At 52.2% G+C, this 20,561-nt stretch overlaps 1 protein-coding gene across 1 annotated transcript in view; it reads left to right on the forward strand.

Annotated features, from left to right (window-relative positions):
- The first annotated feature begins 3,708 nt into the window (after positions 1-3,708).
- CRTAC1 (cartilage acidic protein 1) overlaps positions 3,709-20,561 on the forward strand; it is a 132,575-nt gene continuing 115,722 nt past the window's right edge. Inside the window, exons 1-2 of the mRNA XM_024563199.4 lie at positions 3,709-4,083; positions 19,390-19,589. Of these exons, the coding sequence (XP_024418967.1) occupies positions 4,060-4,083; positions 19,390-19,589 (224 nt within the window). The 5' untranslated portion in view covers positions 3,709-4,059. The remainder of the gene's footprint in view (positions 4,084-19,389; positions 19,590-20,561) is intronic.

A 20,561-nucleotide genomic window follows, 5' to 3' on the forward strand; every position in this document is an offset into this window, starting at 1 on the left:
GTTGGTGCCTTGAGACTTCTGGCTTTTCCCAAAGCTAAAGTCACCTTTGAAAGGGAAGAGATTTCAGATCATCGATGAGATTTGTGAAAATACAACAGGGCGGCTGATGGTGATTGTGAGAACTGTGTGAGGTCCCATGGTGCCTACTCTGAAGGGGACTAAGGTGTCATTGTCCTATGTACAGTGTGGCTTGTATCTTATATCTTCTTCAATAAATATCTCTATTTCCCTCTCTCTCTCTCTCTCTCTCTCTCACACACACACACACACACACACACACGAGGTCTGTCCAGGCGGTTTCCATGTTATGGGGTAGGGGTAAGGGGGATATATATTAGCTCCTGAGGCCCCTGCTCTAACAGGCTTTCAGAATGACTGAACTGACATATACAAAATGTCTTGAGCTTTTAGAAAATAAAGTGCTACATAGACTTTTAAGAATTTTTTTGAAGACTAAATATGTTTAATTGGAATAAATTAACCAGCAAACACTGTGTGCTCCTTCTGTGCCCAGTTTCATGCTGGGTTCCATGAGGTAGTCAAGTATAAGGTACAAACTCCGGACTTAAAGGGGCTTTCATTCTGATAGGACGGCCAGGTTTTACGCATGAGAAACAATTAGAGAGAAAACAGAACACTATGCATAAGAGTGCTAAGACGCTGCAGACCTGCAAGAGAGCTGAAAGGCGAAGCTCTCTGGTTAGAGCCGTTTTGAAAAGTGGTATGAGAGGTGAGACTTAGTTTGGGTATCAAAAGATGGGAAAAAAAATGATTTTAGGTGAATGTCCCCACATGAATAAGGTCAGGGGACAATATGGAGAGAGACTTCACAAGAGTGAAAAGGGCGGGAGTGGCAGTATTGGGAGGAGGCTGAACAAGCTGGACGGGGTAAGGAGCGTGCCGAAAACATGTCTTCCTGTCTGGAGTGCCATACCGAGGTACCGCCTGTCTCTGTCTTCATGTGTCTTTTCTTCTGCTCCTGCACACAGAGAGGGAGATCTCCAGTGTCTTTCTTTTCTTATGAGGCCACTAACCCTAAGGAGTAAGCGCCTACCCTTTTGACCTCATTTTCACTTAACTGCCTCCTTAAAGGCCCTATCTCCAAATACAGTCACATTGGAAGTTAAGGCTTCAACATATAAATTTGGGGATGGGTGACTCAATTCAGTCTAAAAACTGTTCATGTGCCCTGAGAAAGCAGGGCATGCCTGTGCAATTGTGAGGGTAAAATGTCCACCATGAGATGGGCAGGGCAGGGCTGCAGTGTTGAGTGGACACAGGCATGAGCTGAGCACTTGCCTGTGGAGGACGTCAGAGGAATTAGAAACTACAGGATCAGGACAGCCTGGCCCACTGGCTCAACCCTGACAAATTCAAGTGCAGAAACCAGACTGCATTTCCTGGAGAACTTCCTGGAGAGCATGTCTCCATCTGTCGTTTCTTGCCTTTCTCTGTCCTTCCCCAGCACCTCTGGTCTGTTGCACCCTTACCCGGCTAGCTGCAGGACTGTGTAAGAGTATTACAGGGCTCTTTCGTGCAGAGAGACTATTCACATCTGGGAGGCTGATACTGACAATTACTGTGCTGGTTACTAAATATGTCAGGTTCAGGCGAGGTGAGGCGCCACAGCTGGGGCTGCTGCTCACAGCTTCACCCGCAGAAAGAGAGGTGAGAAGAAAAACCAAGAAAGGTGTGCTCAGATGCATGGGACTGAGTGAAGCTGGTTAATTACCAGTCACTCGCTGTCTTCCCGAGTTAGAGTTTCTGGGTAAGGAACACTCGGAGATCAGACAGAACATGACAACCTGCAACTTATTTCCACACTAAGAGGGTGGTGGGGACCAAGATGCAGAGGCAAGTGTGGAAACGGTTTCTCAGATGCCAGGGCCATCACCACATGACTCAGATGCCCTCTGACAGGGTGGCGGCATGATGCAGCAGGGTGCAGGGCGACCGGACTCCTGATGGAGAGAGCTGGGGGTCAGGTGTGCCCTTGGTGCTGAGTCTACCTGCTGCTAGGTGAAGCCTTAATCTGGGGTCATAGGTTAAGTTTCAAAGGATCCATAACCCCCCCAAATTATATGTCAACATGTATGTGAGTATATGATTGAGCATTTTTTTCTGAGAAGCAGACTCATAACAGTAATTAGATTCTTGAAAGGCTCAGAGGGGTCCCAAAAGGAAGGTGATTATAACTACAGCCTCAGACCCCTCGAGAAACGGGTGTACATCAGGCAGACCGAACCCCAAGAGAGACTCGGAGTCCCTAATGATCCTGAAATTATACTCGAGGTGTGTATGCGTGTGTATTTTTCTAAAGAAAATGCAATAATTTTTGTCAGATTCTCAAAAGCGTCCGTAACTTCAAAGGGGTAAGAGCTACAGCAAGACGGACGGCCTAAAGATCTAGAAGGATGGCCTATACTCGGCTACTTCTTTCCAAAGGACAGTCACAGAGACCTGAAAGCAGGGCCCAAAGTAGGCCCCGGAGGTTCTGCTCAAAACGTGGGGTAACGGGGCCTGTGGCCAGGGGCTGGCTAGCGGAGCCCTCCCTAAAAGAATACATTGGAGTCACGTTGCGAGTGAAGCGCCCTGACGCCAGGGTGATGGTGACAAAGGCATCGATAAAGGGGAAAACAGTCCTATCTCCCTGTCCCTCTGACGACTTATGACCAGGTGTTTCTCTTTCAAAGCCCTGTCTGTGCCCCAACTTCCAGAAGCCCAAAGATCTTCCTTAGGAAACCTCAAAATACATTCAATAAAACCTCATTGAGCGCCTGTTATGTGCCAGGCTCTATTCTGGGCGCAAAAATAAGGGAATTGAGCCTGTTAACCGACCTAGGCTCGTTTCCTGCCCGGCACGCGGGTATTTGGAGCACTGCTGTCCAAGAGCGCTCTTCCCAAGCTTAACCCCCCGCGACCACGGGTCCGCAGAGGTTGAGGCCACGCCGCCCGCTGCAGCGGGCTTGGGGTGGAGGAGGAGGGGCAGCAGTACCTGTGAGCAAAGCTGTGAGGAAGCCTGGAAGGACGCACGGGACCAGAGTGCATGGGCCGGGCTTAGCCCGGGCGCCGCCGGGGCAGAGGCTGGCGGGGTGCGGTGGGGGCACAGCCCGAGTGCGGGCCGGGGACTGGGGGAGGGGACGCTGCCGCGTACGCCGCGGCCGCCGCGCCTAATCTCCGAGCTGTGCTGCCCGCTCCCCTCCCTCTGCGCCGTCGCTAAGCTCGCTCTCCCTGCAGAGCAGCCCCCCGGAGGCGCTCGGACGCGTTCCCGGGCCAGAGACACCTCCGTTCCGCGCTGGCTCCACAGCGCGAAATCGCGCCACCTGCGCGGCTCGAGCGGCCGCTCCGGCCTGGCCCGGCGACGCCGGGTCGCTCCCGGAGGGAAAACGCGAAGGCAGCGCCACTGCTCCGGCCGCCACCCTCCGCCCTGGGCGCAGGGGCGGCCGCGGGGCCCCGGGGCTCGCTGCCCTTCCTTCCCTCCCCTTTGCCTTCCTTCCCAGCGCTTCGTCCCGAGGGACTCACGCTTCCCGCCGGCCCGGGGCCCCCAGCGTCCCGCCGGGCGCCCTCGCCCCCCTTGCCAGGCCCCGCTGCCTTCTGAAGGTTACGCGCCGCAGCGGCGGGGCGCTGGGGACGCCCGCCCTCGCCGCCGCCTGCGCCGCCGCCGCCCACCCCAGCGCCAGCCGCTCCTGGCCCAGCCGGGCCGGCCGTGCTGCCGGCTGCTGCCACCGCAATCCCGACTCCTAAATCAGCCCGGGGAGGCGCGCCCTCCCCCCACCCGGCTCCCCAGGCTCTCCGGGCCGCGATTGGCCGCGCGGGCGCCCCCCACCCCCGAGCCCCAAGCTCCAGCCACCGTGCCATTGGCTGCGGGGCTCCGCCAGCCTTTACATAAGCCCCGGCGCGCTCGAGTGGAGTTGTATAAAGCGGGCGAGCGGCGTCGGGGCGGGAGGCTCGAGGCCAGCCCGGGACCGGGGCTGGGCGCTGGAAGGCGGCGGCGGCAGAGGCATCAGCGAACGCCCGCGCTCAGACGCCCCGGGGAGGTGGGGCTGAGAGAGCCGGAGGATGGCTCCCAGTGCTGACCCCGGCGTGAGTACCCGCTCCGTGCCCCCAACCCCTCAGACGGAGAAAGTTTCTCCCGCCCTAGGTTCCCCTCCGGATCCGCCCTCAGGGGTGGCGGGGATGCCACCCAGAACCAGGGAAGACAGAGACCGCCAAGGTGGCAGCGGCTTGCTTCCAACTTGCCAGTGGGCTCAGGACTCGACTGGAGCGCAGAGGTTCCCTCGCGGGCTGGGGGCGAGGCGGGAGTGGGGCCGGAGGTGGCGGAGAGGTGGGAGCAGAGGTGTGGGGCCACAACCCTCCCAACTGGGGCCGCGCTGGAGGTCAGCTGTTTGGAAAGGGGGCACCGGGGCTGAAAGGGGGCGGAGCAGGTGAGGAGGGTTGTGCTGGGGGTACTGGGGAGTCACTCAGCCAGGCAGGCTCAGCTCCAGGCCGGGGAAGCTACTGGCCTAGGCCGGGTGCCTAAGCTTCCAGGAAGGGAAAGAGCCCTGGGGGGCGATCCTTCCCCAGGGAAGCAGATCTTTCCCGCACAGCGCTGGGTGGCAGAGAGCTCCAGTAGCCAGCCCCGCCAGGCGTAGCTGACAGCTGCTTTTGCTGGACCGAGGTGTGGTTTCCTCGCGTCAGCTTGTCTCAGGCAAGCCAGCTTCAGGCATTCCAGGGGAACCTGAGGTCCTCCTCTAACCCTGTAGGGACACAGGGAGGCTCTGGTGGGGCAGCAGGCCAGGCTTGGGGGCTTGCCCAGCAATGCAGCGTGCTTTTCAGTACAGTAGTTGGGAACCCTGGTTAGTCCCAGTTCTGCAGAAACCAACTCAAGAATCCAAAGTCATCCCAGCCATCTCAGAGTGGCTGGGAAATGCTCTTGGGGTTGGGGGAGCGCACACCCCTTCTTCTGGGGATGACTAATGAACATTGCTGCTGCTGCTGGTAGGGGGTGCACCTGGGGTGGCTTCTGTGTGCCCCAGGAGTGCTTCAGCTCTCCAGACAGGACACATTCTCGAGTCACGCTTGAAATGTCTTCTGGGATGGGTGCGGGACTTCCCCAGTGAAGCCATGTGGAAAAGAAGGGAAGAGGGTTCCAGCAATAGGGGACAACTCTGTAATGCTTTCTTGAATCTGGGGAGAACTGGTGCAGGAACAGAAGCACTATCAATAGGAGACTTTTTGACCCTGATGACCTGGGGCTGGGGACACCCAAGACTGAATTAGAGAGAATTCAGAGTCATACTGTACCTCACTCTGAGCCATGAGGAAGGGGCGAAGGAGGACAGAAAAGTGAGAACATGGCGGTTGTTCCAATACGGCCTTTGAGGACGCATTTTCTCTCCCTCTGACTTGATTAAAAACATCCTTCTGGCAGCAGGTCCTAAAGTTAATTTAAGAGGCATTGAAGAGAGTTTCGGGTCTTGATGCTGGCACAGTGGACCACGATTAGATGATTCCGGTTTCCAGGTGGTACTGATGGTCTCTGGAGAAGGTCAAGGGCGGGCTTCTCAGTTGGGGCTGTATCCTTCACCTGTACCCCGTCCCTGAACATGGGTGGGTGTTCTGAACTCCTAGGGTAGCTGTGTCAGCCCGGAAATCTTTTATGGGAGCTATCAATCCATACTCCCAAACCCAGCTCCATCCTCTGCTTGCAGTCAACATTTTCGTGCTGCATTTCCCGAGACTGCCTTTCCACTGGGGATTTGTACGGCAGAATGTCTACTTGTTACTCTTTCTGCCCTTCTCTCCACATGGGCAGCACCCGGGGCTCTGAACCTGATGTTTATTACATGGCTCCTTGGTGTCAGGTTAAGAGTTCCTATCGCTGTGTATGAGTGCCCCTGTGAATGTGTGGACCAATGGCCTATGTAATTCTGAGGAGCGAAACATAGACTTTTCTAGAGAGAGGACCACAGACCAGGAAATTTGTCCTTTTAAAGAGCTGTGACAGTCTTCTGTCTTTTTGCGGCCTGCTGAAGCAAATGAAACTGCCCTGCAGGCTTTTTGGTGTCCAGTAGGGGGCGACAAAGGCACCCAGCTCAGGACCACTGACTTTCTCACTTCTTGCCCTTCATTGGCCATAGTAACTTAATGCTCTAATCAAGTGAAGGCCACAGCCCACAACGGTCACCTTCATGATTGAAACCCTTCCACCACATGCTTCCTGGACTTCAGGTGGTCCTGCAACCTCAGATGCAATGGGGCAGATGGAAATACAACATTCCAAGGAAACAGAGCTGATCCTCAGCCCCACCTGCCCTCTGAGATCTTTCTTTTATGCTTGGTGTTGGTGTGTTCTTTGAACTCATTAAGAGCTCATAGAGCCAAAGACCATTAGCCCTGGATGAGAGAAATCTTGAAGAGCATCTACTAGTCCAACCTTATCTCATCTCCAACATTCACATGCACACTTAATTTACAGATGACAAAACTGAAACCCACTAAAGGCAAGTATCTTGCCCAAGGTCACACAGCTATTTGGTGGTAGAGATAGGACTGGATCCTAGGGATTCCTAGTCCTCTACTCAGAGCTCTTTCCACTCCATGACCTGCTTCCTCTTTACTACGGAGAGGACGTGTGTTCCCTGCACAGTAGGTACTCATAATTGCCGACTGACCAGAAATAAGTAAATTAATGAATGTAGTAATTTGCAGAGATCTCCTTTGAATCTGTTATTTAGAGTGAGGCAGTGAGGAACAGATAGAGTTCTCATAATGTACATATACGAGTAATTGAAATTCCTAATTATTCTCTCCCCTTTCTCCATTATCTTATCTCATTATTCCAAGCGGGTTTTTAAGGCCAAAGCAGTGTGACTCCAGGTTCCTATGTGTACAGTTAGGAATCAGAAGGGCCCAGTCCATCACAGTGGTCTTGAAACCCAGGCCTGGAGCTCTTCCTGTCTTCCGCTCGGGTGAGCTGGAGTGCGGTCTCTGTGTCCTGCAGTTACACCACGTCCTGCGGGGCCTCCGCTACTCAGATCCTGGAAATCTGAGTACTGGACTATCCAACCAGTATTTGCCCATTTCCCCATTCTCACTGCTCCCAACTCAAGGTCAGACTACTAGAATGTTCAATTTTTGCAAAATCCTTGTGTTAGGGCTTCTTGGGTGACGTGGAAGATACTACCATTTCCATTGCCCTTTTTTGTTCTGTGAATCTGCCCAGCGACGTCTGAGCTGGGCCTGGGAAGGTTTGCTGAGTGGCCTGTGGGCTGCCCTCTCTATTTCCTCTCCCACCCTGCTCTTTTGCACACGGTGTGAGGTTCCCCTTGGAGCCTCAGTTGACATGGCAGTGACCCTCAGGAGGAACTAGTGTGGCCACCCGAGAATTCTGAGAGGTGGATCCACTTCTGTCCCCAAGGCTCACCCCGGGGGTGCTTGTTGGCAGGGAAGATGCTTGAGTTTTCTCATCTCCTTCAGGCTCACAGATAAGTTGGGTCTTTATCTGAAGGCAGAGGAGGGAGGCAGTAGGATGAGGTGGACCACCACAGAGCAACAGTTCCTCCTTTAAAGTGGGGTTCTGAGAGGCTGTGCTCGAGATCCACACGAGCTCCCAGCTCTAGCTAAAGAATTGCGCCAGTGTTCCCAGAGCTTGTTCTGGTTCTGGACAAGGCCAGAGGAATATCATTACATAAAATACAGCTGTAGCACAGGATTTTTGTTTGAAAGGGAGAGAGGATATAGAGTTTGAGAAGTAGCCTTAGACACTTAGAAAACAAGAAGTTGTCTCTTTCACGAGCCCTCTTAATAACTGACCTTTCCCCACTCCCACTGGGAAGACAGTCCAGTGCAGTGGGAAGGACACAGGCTTGGAATCTCACTCCCCTGCTTACTGGCTTAGGGATCTTAGACAAACCACTTAACCTCTGTAGGTCTGTTTCCTCCTCTGCGAAATGGCGAAGCTGGCAACACTGCGTTGAGGGTAGGACGGTGAAGACCGAGGAAGACGCTCTAACAAGCCTCTGCCCTTGGCTAAATACACAGAGGTGTCTGGTTGGAAGGAGATATTACTGCAGGATCGCATTGGGTCTCTCTTTTCCCAGCAAATGAGACCGAGTGTCCAGGTCTGCACATGAGCTTCTGCTCAGAGCAACAGCAGGCCGATGGACAGGGCCTCCTTGGCAGGGTTCCTTCCCTGCCTTCTTCCCTCCCCCACCTTGGGGCTTTCGTTTTGAGGTTTTGCCATGCTTGGGGAAAATAAATTTTACAAGTCCCAGGATAATTCTGAATGTGATGGAAGGCCCTGAGCTATTGATTCCTAAGGAAGGATCTTTGTGCTGGGAGAAGCCTTCCTCGGAGCCCAGTGATTTAAGAGTGCTGACAAATCCGTGCTCACCGAGCCTCCTGCAGGCTGCAGATACAGGCTTCCAGGCCAGCTGGGGCTCTGCGAAGGATTTCTGGGGAGCCTGGCTGGTTGCGTAGGGGACATAAACCTGTGAACTCTCCTTAGAAGAAAGTATGAAATCAATTGGTTCATTATCACACCAAGCACACTCTGGGCCACTTAGGGCATTTAAGAAATGAGAAGCAGTAAAGGGCGGGGAGGTTGTGTTTAAAAGGTATGCGTATAGGTATGAGGGAGTCAGCGAAGAGGAAGGGACAGAAAGATCTTTTTCCACCGAATCACTCATGACCATGACCTTATTGAAGTGCTTGGGCAGTCTTAGAGGGGTTCCTTTGCATCCTAGACATTTACAATTTTTGGAGACATTTTTGGTCGTCATGACGGGGGCAGGGAGTACTACTGACATGGAGCCGAGAGAGACCAGGGGTGAGGCTAAGACACACAGACGGCTCCCCTCCATGAACAGTGGTCTGGCCTAAAACACCAGGTAGTGTCGAGGTTGGGAAACCCTGGGCTGGAAGAGCATGGCGGCGTAGAATCCGAGCATGTGAGAGGTGGGAGGGGTTTGAGAAGTATTCTCACCCAGCTCTCCCACTTTGCAGCTGAGGACCCTGAGATCCAGAGAGGTGGAGACACCAGCAAGGGTCACACAGCAAGCAAGTGGCAAAGCTGGTCTGAGACTGACTTACCCAGACTCCCTGCAAAGTTGTGGTGAAGATTAAATGTGAGCTGTGAAAACACTTAGAAAATTATAAAGAGACCATTAGTATTGCTATTATTAAGAATTGGGGAGTTTGGAAAGTTCTATTTCTGGCTATGCCACTGACTCATCGTAGAATACTGGGTGCATCATTCCCCACCCCCATGCCTCTCTGTGAGTGTGAGTGAGCTGGGGGTGGTCTCAGCAAACGATAGGTATACCACAATCCGTGTCTTTAGAGACAAGTCCAAAGATTTGCCCTTCAAAAACCCGAGGCACTTTAAAAAAGAGAGAGAAAATTTTTCCTTGAAAGAAACCGTGTTGACTTCGTAAGAAGCAAAGCATTTGCTTCTTGGACAAATTCCAGTACCCTAGCCTTGTAAGTTGGTTCCAGCCCAGGAAATCTGATCAACATCCGGAGGAGAAACTGATAGCTCCACAAATGACAAGCAACTACATTTGTCCCTACTCCCTCCGGGAAGGGGAGGTGGCGACTCCTCTTCCACCCTTTCCTGCTCAGCCCTCTTGGCACATGGAAGTTCTGCAAGGAACTTCAAGGAGGGATGGGAAGGTGTGTTATTAATTAGTAAAACCCTATTTACTTAACGGGCAGATACTTAAAGATCTCTTTCAAGGGACATTTTGACGTATTACTTTAATTAGCCACAGAAGAATTGTGAGTGCAGAGTGTAAAATGACCCTTGGTGTTGTTTCCAGTTACTCTTATCTTTGTTTGCACCTGACAAGGACAGTAACAATGTCACAGGAGTCACCGCTGAGCTCCGGGTGGCCCATTGACCAGAGGAGAGACCCCAGGGACTTCCTAACAGCAGCCTCTGCCTTCCTAGATCGCAGCCCTGAGTGGCTGTGTCTTATTGGCATCTCGGCCCTCCTTTGATGGCTGTCTTTAAGGACCCATCAGGATTCTCTGGGGCACAAATCCTCCCCACCCCATGGGAAGAGGCGCACTTGCAGGGTTAGTGGGAGTAGCCTCTCATGTAAGGCCTTTCCCTGGTCTGCCCTCCTTGCACTCAGGATTGCAGGTAGGAAGTCACTTGAGACTCACCTCAGAGGACCAAGGTTATACTCCTTCTTTCCCCAGTTGGGGGTGAGGGGGTCACTCCATAGACCTCACCCATCCTGTTCCTCCACGAATGTTCTGCCTGTCCAGGGCAGGCCTTTCGGCCCCAGGAGGTCAGGCCTTGTCATCAGAAGGGTGGAGCAGAAAGGCCCTTTGTACCGACAGCAGTCCCGGCACCTACATTTTGTCACGTTCCCATCACCCCCCGCCCTGATCTCTAAGAACAGACCCTTTTTTGGAAATTGTAATCATGCACCTCACATCTAAGAAGCTATGTATATCCAAAGAAGCTTTTGCAGGTGGGGAAATAGGAGTCCCAAAAGGAGAAGGCTGCTTTGCAAACAGGGTAGGAGGAAGCACTGTGCCTTTTGTTCTCAGCTATACCCCCAGTGCCTAGCACGGTGCTTGGCATGTGGAAGGGCTCAGTGGATGCTCAGTGGGTGAAAAAATGAATGAGTGAACTAGGTGCCCCTTTAGGCACGGAGGCAGTTCTTGGTATTAAAGCGGATCGCCAAATTGGACTGGGTCAGTAAAGCCAGTTTTCCTTCCAGCTCCTTCCCTCTTCCAAGAGCCAGTGCTTGGCACCAGGGCTATATATATGAACCTCCAAAGGTCCCACTTATCAAGCGGGGTTTGAGGAGCCTGTGCAGGGTGGTGGCCAGCTTTCAGCCTTGAGCAAAGCCAGGCTTCTCCGGATGCTCATTCCACTCCTCCCCCCTCCCCCCAGGCTGCTGGAAGGAGGCTCAGTGCAGGCTACCCTGGCTCTAAGCAGATAGAGAGATGATCATTTGAATTTCCACTGAAGACAGACTAGGGAGTGGATCCCTGCTTCACAGAAAGATTCCCGGGAGGATGCTTGTAAATAGCCAGGTCCACAATGCACGTTAAATGATCTAGGAAAAATATCTGACCTGTAGCCACATAGGCCTGGAAAAGAACTTCGGAGACTGTCCAGTACTGTGCCCCACCCCCACCCCAGGATGTCAGATCCCCTCCGTGGTACTCTTACTCGCTTCTCAGAAGCTCAGCCAGCCTAGTTGTCCTGTGCGCTGCTGCCCCAAATCTAAAATGCAAATCTGATCACGTCTTGGCCCAAGTTCAAAACCTCCCTCACGGTGTGACTCCTGGCTTCTTACCTCAGCAAAGCTGTCTCTCTAGGTCCCAACAGCTGCCTCCATGCAAGACTGTCTCCACCTTCTCCTGCATCCTCCCTTCTTCTCTCTCCCACTTCACAGCCCCAGACACTACATTACGGCAGCAGCGACTGCCTTTGTGACATGCACCAACAATGCCTTCGGTCCATAGGCCTCCACCACCTGGGACGCAGCTCCCCTTGGGATTCCCTTTCTCCAGGGAGCCTTTGCTGCCTGCCCTTTCCACCCACCTCGTTAGCTAGCTCATGCCTCCTTCCTATGGGCACTGTCTGGACATTATGCCTGTTACTACTCTGAGCTTCTCCCCAGTATTATGACTTGCTCCTGGTAGACTACAAGCTCATTGACTTCAGAAGCCATGTCTTATTCATCATTTCCAGCCTGGCCCATAGGTGTCTACAAAATGCTTGCAGAATGAATGTGTATATTACAGTAAACTGAGGGGTTCCACCTTTGAAAAGCAGTATTTAAAAGTCAAAGAACTCCACTAGGTCCCTAGACAAATTAGAAACAGAAGCAAACTTATTCTTCAAAGTCTTACAGTACCTTGGATTCCATTCAACATTTGGCAGCTACTCCTGGAAGGGGAGCACCTGGTGGGCCTGGGTCCACCTCCTGAGATGTGTTCATTCATTCAACAAACATTTATTAGCTGTAGTAATAGTCTGAGTGTTGCCGCTGCTACCTGCTATGTACGGGCTTTCTATTTGCCAGGCATTGTGCTCAGCACTTGACACTGTCTTATTTCATTTTCCCTTTTACAGACCAGGAAGTCGGAGCAGTTAATAATACTTATTAAGGACCTGCTATGCCTCGTGCATAAGGCTAGGAGACTGCATTTGTCCTCTCACTTTCAGAAACACTATTTCATTAGCCTGCTGGTCTCCGTGGCACCTCCTAGCCTGGGTCCCTTGAGTTTTCATCTGCCTTTTCTGGAGCAGGACCAAGTCTCCTCTCTGTCTGAGTGTAGCTGCAGGCAGTGTCTGGAGCTCTCTCCAGGTAGAGGGAAAGAGAAGGAAGCCTTATATTTTCGTGGTGCTGGGGAAGATGCATAGGAAAGGTGGCCCCAGGGAGGTAGGGAGGTGCAGAAGGTCTAGCATTTGTCTTCCAGGCTGGCAATGCAGAGGGCCAGGATGGGGACAGGCTGGAGAAACGCCAGTGACTAATGCCAGTGACTGAGGCATTTGAATGTACACTCCATGGGAGGAGCAAGGACTTAATTTTGTTCTCGCTGTTTTCCCAGCATTCAGAATAGAGCCTGGCATAGAGTAGGTGCCCAAGAATATCAAATGAATGAATGAGTGAGTGAATGGCACCCTCCCTCTCTCTGTTGCACTTGGGCCATGGTGTCCGCTTCCAGCCCCACCCTCTGTGGCCCCGGTAGCACCCCACTGCTACAGGGTTCTTTCCCACACACCACTCCGGCCAAGTCACTTCTAGCCCTCTGACTCATGTCTCTAATGAGGCCTCCACAGTTTTGCCAGCCTCCTTAGCCACACCCCTCCCACCAGCTGTCCCTCCCCCACCAGCTGTCCCACCCCCATCTCATGCTTCAGCTGCACTGAGCCTCATTGAGCTGCAGGAGCCTGCTGGGCCACTGTGCACACACCGACCCTCAGCCTGGAACAGCGTCACTGCCTTGTCTCTGTCCAGCTCCCTGCCACCAGTCTCTTAGACCTTCCCCAGCTGCCCAGGCAGAGCTGCTTGCTCCTTCCACAGTCTTCCTATCTCACGTAATCTAAGACAAGCTTGGTGTAGTGAGAGAAACTGCTTAGTGTCCAAGAACACCACTTCCGGAGCCAGATGGCTTAGGCACAAATCCCAGCTCTACCGTGTACTAGCCATGCGACCTTGGGCAACTCACTTAACCTCTCTGTACCTTACTTTTTTCTCAGCTCTAAAATGGGGACAATAGTAGTGCCCACCTCACAAAATTGCTATGAGGATTAAATGAGATCATCTACATGAAGGGTCAGAGCAATGCCTGGCACTTAATGGTAGGTGTTATTATTACTACCCATTCCTCTCATAGTACTTGTTATGTAAGATATTCCTCATGTAGCACTTGTGACATGAAATTGAAGTAAAAATCTGTTTACCTTGTGTACAGGGTCCCATGAGTTCAGCTAAAGAGCAATGTGCTCAGCTCTGAGATTTAGGGAGGGAGTTCTGCTAGTGGAAGTGGGGTGAGATGAGAGGGGAGCTGCTGGCAAGTATTTGCTGTTGTCCAGGTGAAGGACAGGGGTGCAAATCCCCGTCAGTTGAGGACAGAACGTCAGGGCAGTTTTGAGAGATGTTCATGAAGCAGATTTGACTCAGTGAGCCAGTGGTTGCCAAGGATAAGGAAGAAGCAAGAACCGAAGATGACACCAGCTTTCCAACCTGAGTGGCAGTGCTGGAATTTGAAGGGGCCCAGGGAGCAGCATCCCACATCCCTTCTGATTCAGGATCAATGGGCAGAGAAAAAGAGGGAGGGAGAAGGGAGGAGAGAGGCAGGACTCAGGCAGATGGAGATTAAAATGCATCATTACGGATACAGCTGTTTGGAAGGCCAGGCTCTGGAGTGCAGTCCATGGGGCCTGCTGCTGCTCCTGGACCTCCCACTGCAACCCTCCTGGTGGGCAGGGACCAGGGCTGACCCTGCCTGGTCAAGCCGAGCACATGGCAGAGAGTGGCCTCTGCAGGGAGGCAGGTCCAGAAAGGGCTCTCCAGGCCTGGTTCTTCCACACTGACCAATCTGTCCCTGCTCCTTCCCTGGGGAGGAAGGAGCAGGAGAAGGAGGGAGGCCAGAATGTTACACTAATTCAGGGTCTCTCAATCTTGGCATTATTGACATTTAGGGCTGGACAGTCCTTTGTAGTGGGGGCTGTGCTGTGCATTGTAGGATGTTCAGCAGCATCCCTGGCCTCTACGCATGAGATGCCAGTAGCACCCCCCTTCCCTGGTTGTGACAACCAAAAATGTATCCAGACACTGCCAGATGTTTGGGGGCCTGGGAGGGACAGCAAAATCACCCCCAGTTGGGAACCACTGCTCTAGTCTAATGCAAGTCCCTCTGGATGGAAACCTGAGGAGTGGGAGAGGAAGGCTTCCTCCTAACTCTTGTCCCAGGAGTCGGGCCTTTAAATAGGCAGAGCTAGAAGGGTAGATGCGGGTGACAGCTGGTACTCCAGACCTTTGAGGCATCTGCTGTCTTCTCTTCCTTCTCCTGCCCTTCCTGCCCAGCTAACTTCTTAGCATCCTTTGAGGTCTAGCTACACCCCTACCTCTAGGAAGCATTCCCCAGTGCTCCTCCCAGCTAATTTAGACAGCTGTGCGCTCCCTCCTCCACTGCACCCCTCACCCTGTCTGGCAAATGTTGACCAGCTTTCTCCCTGTGACCCCAGTGTTGCTGAGCACAATCCCCGGCTCCTCGGGGGTCCACAGGAAGTTTCGCTGTGGGTGAATGAGCCAAGGCAGCTTCTCTTAGCTCCTCTCCAGCAATACCGTAGTCCTGGGCATTCCTTTGTGGGTCTCTGCGCAGCTGCCTGTCTCCCTCAAGCCCCTGCCCTCCTACCGTGTCTGGGAAGGCTCTGTGCTCCCTGCTCACTCCCAGTATCTGCAGCATTCAGGGCTCTCGCTTTTGTGAGAGCTCAAGGTGGTGTCCTTGGCTCTTTCGATAATTGCTAAATAACTGCTTGCCCTGAAAATTGCCCTGGAAGCCTCTCCCCACAGCTGCCTGGACCCACATCAGACATCTAGGTTGCTTGGTTACCAGTTTTCAGATCCAATTCAGGAAAGTCCCGAGGCCACAGAAAACTGAGTTTGGCTGCCTGTGACCCACAGCCAATGTCTAAAGACCATCTAACCTTACTTAGCACAATCTGGGAAAGGAGGGATGTGAGCAGTGAGCGCTGTCCTGCCTGGCCCCCCACGAGGTCTTCACCAGCTCACTTGAGCCTTAAAACATTGGCACATCATATGATTCCCATGCTACAGACAAGGATACTGAAGATCAAAACGATTCAGGAACACACCCAAGGTCACCAGATAGTTTATGGTGGGCTTAAGATCCAAATCCAGGTCTCTGGCTCCAGGCGTTGGGTTTTGTTTTTTCTGTCTTCATCCTACTGAGGTTTGGTCAAGGAGTTTGCTTATAGAGCATTTTTAAGAAATTATTACTACAAAGCAATTCTTTTCACTGCCTGACACATGTGTCTCTCGCCCTTGTTGAGAACCCTCTTTTCCTGCTCCCCACACCTCCTCCACAGGAGCAGACCCTTTCCCTGCGGAGGCACCAGCACTCTGGCCTGCTCCCCTCTGCCCGCGCTCTGCCTGGGCTGTGCAGCCTCGCCTCGCCCGGGCGGCTGCGCTGGGATGTCCTCCCGGCACACTTACACGCGCTGCTTCGCGTCACTCCTGCCTGCAGGCACCACTCACAGCGCTGTCATGCGGGTGCTGGGTACACACGCATTCAACAGAACAAAAAAGTTCCGTCCAACCTACTGTTTAATTCTATTTTTAACTTCTCTCCCCAAAGATTCAGCTGTTCACAGGGGTGTGACAGGCAGTTCCCCAAGCCAGCCCTGTAAAATGAGAGGTCACCCGGGGTGCCCGCTGCCTTGCTGCCTCAGGCAGTACCGTCCGCTCTGCTTTCTTCCCCAAACTCCCTACTCCGCCTCCTCCTTTGACACTCTCTGGCTAAATAGATTTTCTTCATATACTTCAACAAGCGGGTGATGAATTTCGGTAGCGGAAACATTTTTCACTTCAAATCAGATTGCAGACTTACACTCCCATCTGGGGACCACGAGTCTGAGGCAGGGGTTCTCAGCCCAGGCTGCCCATTAACATCATTGGGAAGGTTCCTAAAAATATGAAGCATCCAAGCCCCACCCCAGACCAATTAAGTCTGGGCGAGGCCTGGGCAGGAGCATATTTCTAAATATTCCCAGGCGATTCTCTTGGGCAGCCCGGGTTTAGAACCATTGGTGTAGAGTCTTGCTGCTGTGAGAGAAGTCTGCAGACCAGCAGCCTAGGCATCACCTGACAGCTGGCTAGAATGCTGACTCTCAGGCCCCACCCCAGACCTACCCAATCAGAATCTGCATTTTACCAAGATTCTCTGGTGATTTGTAAGAACGTCACAATTTGAGAAGATTGCTTTAAGAAAAGAATAGTTCTTAAATAACTGTGTGACAAGTTGCATTTGAATCACCTGAAATCTTGTTAAAATACATATTCTGATTTGGCAGGTCTGGGGTGGGGCCCAGGATTCTGCATTTTAACAAACTCCTCGCTGATGGCTGCTGCTGCTGCTGCTGTGGGGACCACTCTGAGTGGCCGCTTGCATTTCAGTGAGTTCCTTCCTCTGAGCCTTGAGAGTAGAGAGTGGACTTTTACAGACCTTTTCTAAGTTTCCTCACTGTGACCATTTTCCAGTCCACCCTCACAGCAGGCCCATGGCTCACCTTCTAACCGGCTGGTACGGAGCAGCCCCAGCGGGAGCGTGGGGCGCCTTTGACATGGCAGAGGATTGAAACGTAAAGGAATGTTCTCCCTGCCCCACTGGGGAGGCTCTGCACTGGTCTGCCCATGCCAGGTGATTTCAGGTTCCACACTAATGATGCTAGATCCCTCTCTGGCGTTGGCCCCCAAGAGGGAATTATGGGAGACCCCTGCTGAAAAGCTGTGTAACTTAAACTATGTCTGATATGTTCAGAAAAGAAAATTCCACAGGTTGGTGTGAGGTTATAGAAGAAACTGGGGAGAAAAACTGATGAAGGTCTGCTTAAAAAAAAAAAAAAAAGTCCTTCAATCCATTCTAGAATTTTAGAGCTGGAAAGGGACTTATGGAGATCTTTTCCCAAACCCTCATTTTGGAGAAGAAAGCTGGGACCCAGTGAGACCATGGCTTGTTCAAAGTCCCCAAGCAAAACAGGGGTCAGCCCATAGGTGTATTATTTCTTCTTAATTGTACTTTAGGTTATTTATCTAGAAATGGATAACATGGCTTAGCCACTTCATTCCTATGGCTCCTTTAATTAAAAGTTATACTTTTCACAGAAAAGGTGAAACTCAGGAGGCTGGGTTATGGTTGTTGCCCCCCGCCCCCACCCGTGGCCTTCATTAGAAAATTTCTCCCAGTTGCTGGTATTACCCTAATAGGGCTTGCCTCCTATTAGAATGGTGCGCGGGAGGAGCTACCTGGCTTCCAGAAGGCATACCTGATGCCACTTTCCTCTTTCATGCCCACTGCAAACTTTGTAAGCTGATCACCATACTCTTTCAAGCCACTGCCGATCAATTGGGTTTGGATCTCAAGTTGAAATGCATTTGCTGTCCCTACAATGAGGTCATACCTTGAAAAGTCCAGTGACCTTCAGATCCACACTACGTTTCAGCCTGTTTGCACTGGTTAGAAAATACTCTTGAGCTTCTCATCTCTCTCCCCACCCCCAGATGCTCATTAATCCAATTGTGAGTTTTCCTTTGTCCAACCAGACGTCCCACGGAGTTGCAAAGTCTCCTAGCGATGGGTTTGCCTTTGGAGATTAGACAGCCCAGCAGAAAGTGCTGCCTTGTTCAGACAGCTCTTTCATCGGGACTGACCTGACCTGACTGACAGTGCAGCGCCCAACACGCGCCCTGTGAGGACGCTCCAAGAGCCGCCTTCTCACGAGGGCTCCCCGAGGTTAGTTTCTGCCCTGCAGCCAGAACCCGCCCTTCCAACAAGGCATTCAGGAGACTTCCGTGTGTCGTGTTTGGCTCTGAAGGCAGTGCCTGGGCCCTTCACTTAGGCCTCTGGTTCTGAACTAGAGCAAGCTTATTTGCTGGCAGGAGTATCTGTCTCCGTAATGGGGAGTCAGTCTTCAGATGTTCTCTTCATTAAGACATCAGCCTCACTCAGCCTTGCTCTAGGCTGCTAGATGCACTGACAAGCCAGCAGGAAAAATTCTGTCAGGAAAGGCTTTGCTGCCCTTTGGAGACAGGAAGGCCCCATCTTGCCTGTGGGACTGGACCTGCTCAGCCTCAGCAAGACTTGGCGCCAGCAGAGCCCTTAGTGCGCCCTGTGAGTCCTGATTCTAGGCCTGTGGGCAGAGTCTTGGGGAGGTGCGCTGGCAGCGGCAGCGTTCTGAGCGTCTCCCTGGCTCATGAAAGGAGGGGGCGGAGTCCTTCCACCTCCTTGGCCATTCCCATCTGTCTCCTGGGTGTGGGCCACAGGCTCCCGTGGCCCCAGGCTGCTCGGCAACACCCTGAGTTATGTTAGTGATATAATAATGAATTATACAATAGATTATACATAATTAATTTATAATAAAACACACACGCAACGGTTTAATTTCTCCAAGTGAGTGATGAGCTGCCTGCCAGGTCCTGCTGGAATACATTCCCTAAATGCCTTCTTCCTGGTCCGGAGGCCACAGCCAGCTGCCCTAGTGAGGGACCTTGGCCAGGGAAACCTACGAAGTCAGATTCCCTCCAGACCACCTCTGGGGTCCGACCCACAGAAAGGTAATCCTGCCCTGCCTCCACTGTTGTTCCAGACCTGGACACCCTTGGGGGTCTCACCCACCCCCAGACCATTTGAAAGCTGTTATTTTCTTCATTCTTTCAATCTTTCTCCCAGAGTATGGGAGATGCCTATGTATTCATACTCTACTGTTCCTTCCTTCCTTCATTCACCCACTCAGCAAATAGCTAGTAAGTGCCTGTTTTGTGCCGGACACTGTCCTTGGCTTGGTGCACATGCGTGAACAGAACAGACAAGATCCTTGCCCTGGGGGAGCCTACGTTCTAGCAGAGGGAGTCAGACAATGAATAATAAAGCTAACGGATAGGTGTGCTGTTCAGTAATAGGTGCTGTGGAAAAAGAAAAGGCAGAGCAGGACACGGGTGACCAGGCGTGAGGGGGCAGGATGCGGTTTTAAAGAGGGAGGTCAGAGCAGGTCTTGTCGGAGGTGGCAGGGCCCGAGTGGCCAGGCCTTTCATGAATGGGAAGAGAGGCACTTCTGGGTCTGCTGGGGTTAGATTTTCCCCAGTCGCTTTGGCTAGGAAATCTTTCAGTAACATTTGTAACTTTTGGTTTCAGATGTTCAGGATGTTTCTGTTCCTGTTGCTGCTGTGGTTTCTGCCCCCCGCTGAGGGGTCCACGCGGGCTGAACCCATGTTCACAGCAGTCACCAATTCAGTTCTGCCCCCAGACTATGACAGCAACCCCACCCAGCTCAACTATGGTGTGGCAGTGACTGATGTGGACCACGATGGGGACTTCGAGATCGTCGTGGCAGGGTAAGTGCCTCCCACTTTGTGTTTGACGGATACATCAGTCAGCTTTTACTGTGATAAGGCTGAGTAACAAATAACTCCAACACCCAGTAGCTTGTGCCAACATACATTCTCACTTACAGGCCTTGGCTGGGCTCAGGGGGGGTTCTGGTATGCTACTTCTTTGCCTTTGGTTATAGCAGTTGGGGAATAGAGGGTAGATCCAAGAAAGGTGTTTGATCCACACGCTCTCCAGGGAGAAAAGTGCTTTGCTTCAATGCTTTGCACTCTCTTCATAGCCTTAGTTATACAGGTGCTACTTCCTTATCAGTGGGATTCTAGAATCTCTATGTAGGAGGGGCTTAATAGTGACAATTGTGATAGAAGAGGATGCTCAGTCTGCCTTTGCTCAGCGTGTTACATAAGACTGAAAAAACTATTCATTGTCCATTTCAAAGAAGAGGGGAAGATGGGAATTAGGAAGGATAACTACACTTCCTCTAAACCACGCCCCCTTCTCTCCTGAGAAGCGACACTGTGTAGCAAGAAAGGCGTAGGATTTGGAGACCAAATAACTTGAGTTCGTGCCCCAGATCTACCAGAGTTGCATGGCTTTGATCACCCCCTTATCTGCTGAGATTCAGATACGGCGTCTGTAAAAATGGGGACTCCCACGCCTTCCTGTCCCGAAGCCCCCTCAACAGGCCATTGCACTGGACCGTGCCTCACACGCTCTTCCACTACATTAATAGTTATTATTCGCCGAGCGCTAACGTGTGCCAGGCACTGTGCACACAGTACGTGCCTTGCCTTATTTAGTCTTCCTGACAACACTGGAAAGTGCGCATGCTATCATCCCCATTTAGGGGAAAGGCGATTAGCGTTCAAAGGTGGTGATCGACGTGCCCTCTGTCAAAGAGATAGTAGGTAGATGAGTCAGGATTTATACCCCATGGCTCCCTAACTCCACAGCTGCTAAACTACATTGTACGAAGT

The sequence above is a fragment of the Desmodus rotundus genome, chromosome 4, assembly GCF_022682495.2.
Source record: "Desmodus rotundus isolate HL8 chromosome 4, HLdesRot8A.1, whole genome shotgun sequence".
Taxonomy (NCBI): Eukaryota; Metazoa; Chordata; class Mammalia; order Chiroptera; family Phyllostomidae; genus Desmodus; species Desmodus rotundus.